This window comes from Cephus cinctus, unplaced genomic scaffold (assembly GCF_000341935.2).
Source record: "Cephus cinctus unplaced genomic scaffold, Ccin1 Ccin1_scaffold0029, whole genome shotgun sequence".
Taxonomy (NCBI): domain Eukaryota; kingdom Metazoa; phylum Arthropoda; class Insecta; order Hymenoptera; family Cephidae; genus Cephus; species Cephus cinctus.
In genome coordinates this window covers 4,587-14,294 of record NW_014332776.1, presented here as the reverse complement: position 1 = coordinate 14,294, position 9,708 = coordinate 4,587, and the positions used below count along the sequence as shown (strand labels likewise).

Genomic DNA, 9,708 nt, shown 5'->3' with positions numbered 1-9,708 from the left:
TTTACGCGTCCCCAAAAATCGATGCGTTTGCTGATTTTACGCGACCCCAAAGATCAGCACCTACGATTGCGTTTCTCGATTTTACGCGTCCCCAAAAATCGACAGGATCCATTAAGCTATCGCCTCGTCCGATAGGTTCCGTCAGAGCTCTCGTTCTTGGTGGAGTTGGGCCTGTTCCACCCCAACTCCCAGTTTATACCGGCTAGTCAGTTCCCGGTGAAGAAAGAATTGGCTGGCGCCCGCCTGGCTTGCGGATGCACGAACGACGGGTGGACGGCCGAAGGTAACGTGGGTTGCTTCTCGAAGATAGTCGTTCTCGTATGTTTTGCTATCGGTGTCGGGTCATAAGTTAAAGAATTACGTTACAGTACATTTCGGAACATACCCTTGGTATCACCTAAAACCATAGCGTTGTGCATCTCCCTACTCATTTCTGTTCTAACCATACTGGAACGCCTACGCCTGTATTCAGAGATGACCCGACCAGCGTGCTGGCCTCTCACTCACGAGTGGATGAGGTTGTCCTTTTCAAATTGAACTGCGTATGTGGTGTACAAGTCCTTGCGAAAATGTTGTTCCGCCGACATATCATTGCCAGTCGTGGTGCAATGGAAGGAGCATATAAATGTCAATACATATAAATCCTATCTAGGCTCCATGATATAAATATAGAGTCTTATAAAAACGATAAAAAATATTTAGCAATCTTTGAAATAAAATATATGTGCCACTGTTTCAGATTGTTATGTTGGCTTAGTCCTCGTGCGCACTGCTTTAGTCCAGCTCAAACTTTTGCAGAGACTGTACAGTCTGTGATCCGACAGGCTACTGCACGCGCCTGTGTCCTTGCTTTCTCTCTACTCGCCTCTGCTACTATGAATAAAGGACGTTCTGGTTTCAATTTTCCACTGTACCATTTCAGGTTTCCATTCCGGTTTTAGATGTAACATTTATGAAATTTCGTTTAATGGTTACAGTTTCGGTTCCTTAATTATCCGGTTATTATCGATTATCCATTTCGGTTTCAGATACGGTTACGGTCCTTGGGATTAGCATGTGAAATACGATTATATATGAGCATTTACCCTCGAAGTGTTGTAACTCTTTCATTATTCAGCCACAGCAAATTTTTCCACATTAACGAAGTATAGTGCACGTAAGAAATGCGAAAGAAGGAAATCTCCTACTCGAAATTAATAAATTTCTCCTGCTTGATGTTCTAGAGCGGTCTGGAATATTATGCTGTGCGTTTCACTATGCATCGTGTAAGCAAAGTTTAATCAATGGTATGAAACAGTTCCGTTGAAACTGGACACGTGATTGGTTGCCTTCATTAGCCTTAAACAATGAAAACATAGAATTGTAATATGTAAAAATTCAAAAAAAAAAGAACAAGCTCTGTAACAGTTTAGAAATGTTCTCAGTTGAGTCTATAAATTAATAATTGTTATATCGAATTATAAAAATTAATCAATATCATGGCACTTCTAGATATATGTCACAAATTTGACGGAGATCAGCAAAACGGATCTGATTATATATATATTCAAGTTTTTGAATTTCAGCCAATTCAAAAATATTAAGCCCGAAGAGATCATGCAAGAGATTTATCCTTAGATGCGTTCTCTACAGTATGAAGCACCCCAAGTTGTGAGAGATATTGATTAGCAATATAAACAAGCTGCAAATTGAAACTTGCAATTTGCTTCCTCCGAATTGTAGATAGTGTATGAAGTCCTTATATGAGGAAGCATTTTCATTTTTTTTAATCTTTGGCTTCCTTGTAGATGAATCTTGATCTACTACCGACGATTCAGAAGAAGCAAATTGCAAAATTTGAATTCTTGCAGTTTAGAAATGTTCTCAGTTGAGTCTATAAATTAATAATTGTTATATCGAATTATAAAAATTAATCAATATCATGGCACTTCTAGATTAATTAGTCATTAGTATATTGATTAGCAATATAAACAAGCTGCAAATTGCAAGTTTCAATTTGCAGCTTGTTTAACGTGAGTCCCCATGCCTCTCACAACTTGGGGTGCTTCATACTGTAGAGAACGCATCTAAGGATAAATCTCTTGCATGATCTCTTCGGGCTTAATATTTTTGAATTGGCTGAAATTCAAAAACTTGAATATATATATAATCAGATCCGTTTTGCTGATCTCCGTCAAATTTGTGACATATCACGGCTAAATAATGTTCTATACTTTCGGAAAATTGGAGCTCAATTGGTCAAAGTTGACGGGAGTTATATTAATAAATTAAATTTTTCAAAAAATTCAGAATATCATAAAATCAAAACTTCTCGATGGATTCGGCCCAAATGCAATACCAACCAACCTTGGGTACAAATCTCTTCGTCAAGAATTATTTAGACGATTATCACAAAATTTGCGATCGCTAGAGTGATAACGTCCTTTTTTTTGAAATTTGAAAACAACATAAAACCGTGCCGCAGCATGAATCATGACGAAAGTTATAGTCAATGAAGGCAGTATAGAGCTATACATGCCTGCAAAATTGGGAGGCTGTAGCAAAAACCGTTCTCGCGTTATACACGGTTGAATTTTGGGAGGCCATTACACACACAGATACATCTGGACATTTTCTCCAAACGTGTTTTCTCGACATTTTGGCACATTCTGAACGTGGCGACATGAAAATCTGGACAGGCAAATTTTCCACCGTCACATAGGTTTCTCCATGAGGAAGCAAAAAACGATAATATGCGGGAAAACATTTTCTATTGTTAACTTTAATCGACGGTACTTCATTACAGAATATTTTAGCAATTTGAAAAGCTTATGTGGGTTAAATGAAAATGAATAGCATTAAACTGATACTGCCAAGTCATCATTACCAGATAAATTTCACCTATTACGAAGGGTAAGATATAACTTCTACATATCGATTTTTATAACTTAATTTTCCATGTGTGAAGATCTTTGATAAGATAAATCGTTCAAATCGATTTAGATATCAGAAGGGGATTTAAACATCTCGTTCAGTCGATAACCCTTGCCAGTGCGTGAGCGACCGACAGAACCAGCGTACGAATTGCTGTAAGAATGAAGAATCCACATAATCTTAAGTTAAAGATACCCACTATTCGCGATTCTCCATCGCAACTTTATTTGGAGCCAGTGCAAATTACAAATTTTAAACATTACGAAGAAGATGATGAGGATGATGGTGTCAGTGAAAATGAAAAACTGTGAGTGTCGTAAAATTAATAGCTTTTAGGTTTGAAAAAAAAAATGTAACTGCAGTTTAAAAAGTACTTTGTTTCAGCGGAACTACCAAGAATGACCCGGAGCTGCCACCTCTCTCTTATTTAAAATTGGTAAGTTTCACTTTATTCGATAAACCAGATTTCACGTAATGTAAGTAATGTAGGGTTAATTGAAGAGATAAATAGAGTGGACATGTCATAGGATATCGTGACGAGTGAGCCTGAGTATCGAGGACATCTACTAATCGACTTTATCCATTGAAATGGCATATATAAGGTAAACGGCCCAGTGACTGACCTTGTTCCAGATTGTGACCTCGACGGCATAATTTTGACAGCCGTAAATGCACTTTTATCGAATTATAATTTAATTGCCGGCTAATTAAAAAGCGTTTTTCACTTTATATTATTGGAGAAACACACTTTTTTAAATGAAATATTTTAGAATAGAAATTGACCAATGAATAGTGCGACACGCGTCTGAGTGGCTCCGCAGCGACAGAGCTAGACGGTGACAGTAATTGCGTCGAGCTACGTCGATGTGAATTTTGTTCGTCATGTAAGTATAAAACGACATAAAAATGGTGTCAACATCTTCAGCAGGAACCAGACTATCGATGAGATGAGAAATTATTTAACTTTTGGTTAGATATTTGTTCAAATTCGCGAGATCAATAAGTGCGTCGCATGATTCAGGTTATGTTGCTCTGTTGTTGACAGTCGGTTTGTCATCTGTTGCGTCGAACAATTTGCTTTGCTTATTTATTCTAATTTGCCGTGACATAAAAAATTTAAGAAAAGGATATTAGTTTTCATGAACGGAAGAAACGGGAAAACGAATTTACAACAATGAGAGTATTAAAATTTCCGGAAATCTTTTTTTTTTAATATTTTTTATACGTGTAAGTAAAGAAAATAAAGTAGTCGTGCACTAATTATACATTTTTGGTTGTTTGTACCTAATATTTGTCCATGAAGTTTCTTAAACTGCAATTTAACCCGTTTGCATAGGGATATTCGAAAGTGTCAGAAAGTGCACGCGCAGGCGCTATAAATTGCGCCAAGGGGGTCATTACGTCAGGTATGTATGTATGTACACGCAGGCTAACATGGGGGTTCAACAAACTACACATGGGTGTTTCTCAAGGGTCGAAAATCCCGGCAGCAGAGAACCGCTATTAAAACAATAATTAGTCATAAACCTTAATTGTTTCAGTTGTATAGTAGGTGAATCTCATTCGGAAGGCTTTAACGGACGTGTTGAAACCTTTAGTTTTCAGTTTGGCTATATAACGCGTGAATAAATAGTAAAAATCACATGGCCGCTCTCAAACGATCGTTAACTGGGCCGTTTACATTAGATACATATCATACATATCAGAATTTCGAGGCTCTTAATACACGGACATGTCTAGTATATTGATATTCGGTCTGATTAGTAATCATAATAAATAAAATTTATGATAACTAATAAGCGACGTATCGATAACGAACTGTACATTGTGGCGTGTAATTAAAAGTGTAGTAGACATAAATTTAAAAATTTTTTTTGCATCAAATCGTGTCTCATAACATATATCAGCTATTGATTGTAATATAACTTTGTCCTGAAATGTTACATAATTTGTGCTCAAGGACTAATATTTTCGACATCATTATAATAAACATAATATTAACTTTCGAATAGATTCAAACAAAATATTATGCCTAAAATTCTTCTCGTGATTTATTATTTATTTTAAGCATTATACATCTAACGATGTATGTTGAGGAATATCACAAGTACAAATTTTAATATGGTCTACGATCATGATACAAAAAGTACAAGCAATACCACGCTTATCTGTTATAAGATTACTAATTATAAGATCACGCTGTACGTACACACAGTAGAGTGTCTCACAAGCTACAGTCCCTTAGATTACGCTAGGCCAGGGGTGGGCTCACCTTATGATTTCCACTGTTCATAGGTGCGAGATACGGGAAATCGTTACGGCTTGAAAATCCTTGATTTTTATTTCGCGTAGCTTATATGGCTCCGCCTTAAGTAAGTTACGAGAGGCTATAAAAAATAACTATTATGGTTTTCTGGAGATACATACATTATAACTGTATATCCACTGTGACTTGTGTCACTCATAAACTGTAGATGTAGATTTAAGAAAATCGGCGGAGCCTCTGACGATATTTTTATTATCATATTGAAACACTAATCTCATATTTTAAAAAAGTATGGGTTTTCATATCAAGGTAAATCACTTATCCAATGTTTCATTTATTTTTTCAGTTTAAATATTCTACTTGCATAGATAAAATAATTATCTGCATCAGTCTTCTCTGTGCGGTTGGTTCCGGATTATCCACACCGGCAAATATATTAATATATGGAACACTGGTCGGAGATATGGTCTCCAAAGCGACAGAAGCTGCTATTGAATCAGGGATAAATGGTACAGAGTCAGCGACAATGAATATTTTGGATTCCGTCGAGACATTCGCCATTCTGAATTCACTTATCGGTGTTGCCATGTTGCTCTTCAGTTACATCAGTATAATGACATTAAAGTACACTGCTCAAAAACAAGCCTATCACGTACGATCGTTGTACCTGAATTCAGCGTTGCATCAGGACATAACTTGGTACGATTCGATGCGAAGTGGTGAAGTAGCAAGTAGATTGACAGAGTAAGGCAATTTAAGGTTTCCTTCTGGTCTTTTACCTTCCATGAAAAATTACACAAGATTCATTCGTCAATTTGATTTTCAGAGACGTGATGAAATTCGAGGAAGGAGTTGGCGAAAAATTGGCGATGTTTGTTCACAACATGACAGCATTTATCGCATGCACTGTGTTGGCATTTTTTAAAGGTTGGAAACTCGCCCTTGTCTGTATAATATCACTGCCCGTTACATCATTGATCCTCACTGGAGTATCTCAAGTACGATATAAGATATGTTTGAAAATTTCTAAAAACAATGATTAAGTACTTTTACGTTATGTTTAAGGTGGGTCGGTGATAACACCCAATCGAAGATAAAATATTAAATTTTTGTATATATTAGTCAATAAGTAAATCTTCGTCTATGCAAAATTTCAACATGATTTAAGTTGAATGTCCATTTCCACTATATAGATATATTCAACCTATAGAAATAAATAACGTTAAGATCCAATTTCTTCCGTTTCATAGGGTAATATGTAATGATTTCTGGCTTTTATTTTGATGTTATCTTATATTTTCATTCATTTATTTTTTTTTATCAAAATTTTGGAATCATTTACTGCCTGTTTAATCCATGATTATCTATTACTATAATGATTATCACGGTACCACCTTAAAAAATATTCTTTGATGCATTATATTTATATTTTATTTTTCTAGATCGTATCGAGACTTACTCGAAAAGAAACAGAAGTTTATGCTCAGGCTGGAAATATCGCGGAAGAAGTCATATCGTCTATACGCACGGTTGTTGCTTTCGGTGGTCAGCAATTAGAAGTTGATAAATACAAAAGCAATTTACAGTCGACTTTTAGAAATAATATAATAAAAAGTTTTTGTAATGGACTTGGATTTGGTTTACTTTGGTTTGTTATAATATTTATTAACGCATCAGATTTCGAATTTCTTTTTCTAGATCTTATCGAGACTTACTCGAAAAGAAACAGAAGTTTATGCTCAGGCTGGAAATATCGCGGAAGAAGTCATATCGTCTATACGCACGGTTGTTGCTTTCGGTGGTCAGCAATTAGAAGTTGACAGATACAAAAGCAACCTTCAGTCGACTTTTAGAAATAACATTAAAAAATGCTTCTTCACTGGACTTGGATTTGGTCTACTTTGGTTGGCTATTTATAGTAATTATGCTCTCTCCTTCTGGTATGGTGTTACTCTTATCATTGAAGACATGGATCTTCCAGCGGGTGAACAAACATACACGGCAGCAGTGATGATAACGGTAAGAATAAATTATTAACGAATGTCAGTATTCCGTAAATGTGTACTGGTGCATTATTTTGTATAAATTCATAGCAAATACGATTTATAAAAATTGTAATAAAGTCGGCGAGAAAGGCGCGCAGTTATCTGGTGGTCAGAAACAAAGAATAGCCATCGCCAGAGCTTTGGTTAGAAAGCCGAAAATTTTACTTTTGGACGAAGCAACTTCCGCCCTTGATACGCGCAGTGAGGCCAAAGTGCAAGAGGCACTGGACAAGGTAATACACTTTAGACAAGGTAATGGTAGCAGTCGCAAAATATTCACAATTGAATTCCTTACCCTTGGAATTATGATTGATCCACAATAGGCAAGCAAAGGAAGAACTACTATTATCGTTGCGCACAGATTGAGCACCATTCGTGCAGCGGATCAAATTATTGTCTTGTCAGACGGAAAAGTCGTGGAGCAGGGTACTCATGATCAATTAATGATGAATCGTAGTCATTATCATTCACTAGTCATGACACAGGTAGGTCGGTACTATATGGACCTTAAGAAGAAGAAAGAGTTTTCTCTAATTCGATATAAATGGTTGATTAAATCATTCAGATTGTTAACCTCGGCGATGATAATAGTACACCAACACCGCAAATTTATAAAAATGAAGAAGTCGATGAAGACGAAAAGGAAATCGTCATTCTTTCCGAGGTATTTCTTTATTTAAAGGTTTTATTCATCCAATTCATTTCTTATTTCCATTTTTAATTACATTTCTTTACTTAAATTGCTTCAGGATCAGAAAGAGGTGGATGCCAGTAAAAACCAAACGGTTTCCATATACGACATCATACGATTAAATTCTCCTGAATGGCCATTTATAACTTTCGCATTTATATGTTCTATAATTGTCGGTGCATCGACGCCACTTTTCGCAATCTTGTTTGGAGAAATTCTAGGAGTAAGTACTTCATAAGTTAGAGTTTAAAATTTCTAGTAATATTGAGTTATAGTGAAATGATAATTTTATATTGCATTTATTAGGTAATATCGCTACCGGATACGGACGCAATCCGAAGCGAAACAAATAAATATTGTCTCTATTTTCTCTTTGGAGGTATTATAATGGGCACAGCAACATTCTGCCAGGTAGTTATTAATTTTATTTCTTATTTTTGTTTAAACAAACAAATCTTTTGAATTTTATTCACGTGTCACACATAATCATGTTATTGGACCAACAGGTATTTTTATTTGGCGCCGCAAGTGAACGCTTGATTCTACGTTTACGTGGCTCTCTATTTGAGGCTATGATGAAACAAGATATAGCGTGGTTTGACCATCCCGACAATGGAACTGGTGCCCTATGCTCAAAATTATCAACCGAAGCAACAGCCATTAAGGGTGCAACTGGACAACCAATTGGAGTCTTAATGCAATCAGTTAGCGCAATCGTAATTGTGAGCGCCATTTCCCTATATTATGAATGGCGCTTGGGACTTGTAGGAATGTGTATTATGCCTATCATTATTGTCGCAACATATATGCAGGGAAAAATCGTTCGACAGGAAACTTTAAATTATCATACTGGCCTGGAAAAGTCTACAAAGGTAAACGAGAAATCTCATATTGATTTATATGTTCGTCTAATGAATTATTGTAAAAAAAATAACTTTTCAGATAGCTGTTGAAGCTATGGCCAATATACGGACTGTTGTTGGTCTCGGAACTGAAGATATTTTTCATCGAAACTATGTTAGTGCCATAACGCCAGCATTTGTAGAAGGAAAAAGAAACACTCATATTCGTGCCGTAATTTATTCTTTTGCTAGAAGCATGCCGTTCTTCGCTTATGCCATAATTATGTATTACGGAGGATATTTGATAGAGAATGAAGGACTTGAATTCACGAATTTATTCAAGTACGTCAATAATTCCAAATGTTTTTTACAATTGTTCTTTGATTTCTATTCGATTCGTCTTTTTTGTTTCTTACTAATTATACATACGAATATTGTGTTCTACTTCAGAGTAGCCCAATCGTTAATTACATGTAGTGCAGTGGTTGCAAGTGCATTATCACATACTCCCAATTTCCAAAAAGGGATTACTACAGCTGAGAAGGTCATAAATCTGTTGAACAGGTTTCCTAGTGTGATGGATCCCGTTGATCCCAAAGATGAAAAATGGGTCAGTCGATTGAACTCAAAAATTGTATTTTTAAAGTGAGAAAAATTCATTGGTCTTTTGTGTTGCATGTCTTTAATCTCATTTAGAAACCTGATGGTAGCGTGAATTACAAGGAGATCAAATTCGAGTATCCCACGAGACCAGGAATTGGGGTATATAATTCTTTGAATTTGGAGATCAATCCTGGACAAACAGTTGCCTTGATTGGTCCAAGCGGTTGTGGAAAAAGTACATTGATTCAGCTACTGCAACGATTCTACGATCCTCTGTCTGGTTCTGTGGTGAGAACTTTTGTCATAAACACCATGAAATTGTCAAAAATGAAAAAAAAAAAAAATACG

At 36.0% G+C, this 9,708-nt stretch overlaps 1 protein-coding gene across 1 annotated transcript in view; it reads left to right on the top strand.

Moving 5' to 3' along the window:
• Positions 1-3,016: 3,016 nt before the first annotated feature.
• LOC107267082 (multidrug resistance protein 2) overlaps positions 3,017-9,708 on the top strand; it is an 11,104-nt gene continuing 4,412 nt past the window's right edge. The window contains exons 1-15 of the mRNA XM_025085385.1: positions 3,017-3,220; positions 3,298-3,349; positions 5,526-5,923; positions 6,006-6,177; positions 6,622-6,831; positions 6,878-7,163; positions 7,273-7,457; positions 7,548-7,709; positions 7,790-7,888; positions 7,974-8,138; positions 8,222-8,326; positions 8,422-8,787; positions 8,858-9,099; positions 9,208-9,367; positions 9,454-9,645. Coding sequence (XP_024941153.1) covers positions 3,075-3,220; positions 3,298-3,349; positions 5,526-5,923; positions 6,006-6,177; positions 6,622-6,831; positions 6,878-7,163; positions 7,273-7,457; positions 7,548-7,709; positions 7,790-7,888; positions 7,974-8,138; positions 8,222-8,326; positions 8,422-8,787; positions 8,858-9,099; positions 9,208-9,367; positions 9,454-9,645 — 2,940 coding nt within the window. The 5' untranslated portion in view covers positions 3,017-3,074. The remainder of the gene's footprint in view (positions 3,221-3,297; positions 3,350-5,525; positions 5,924-6,005; positions 6,178-6,621; positions 6,832-6,877; positions 7,164-7,272; positions 7,458-7,547; positions 7,710-7,789; positions 7,889-7,973; positions 8,139-8,221; positions 8,327-8,421; positions 8,788-8,857; positions 9,100-9,207; positions 9,368-9,453; positions 9,646-9,708) is intronic.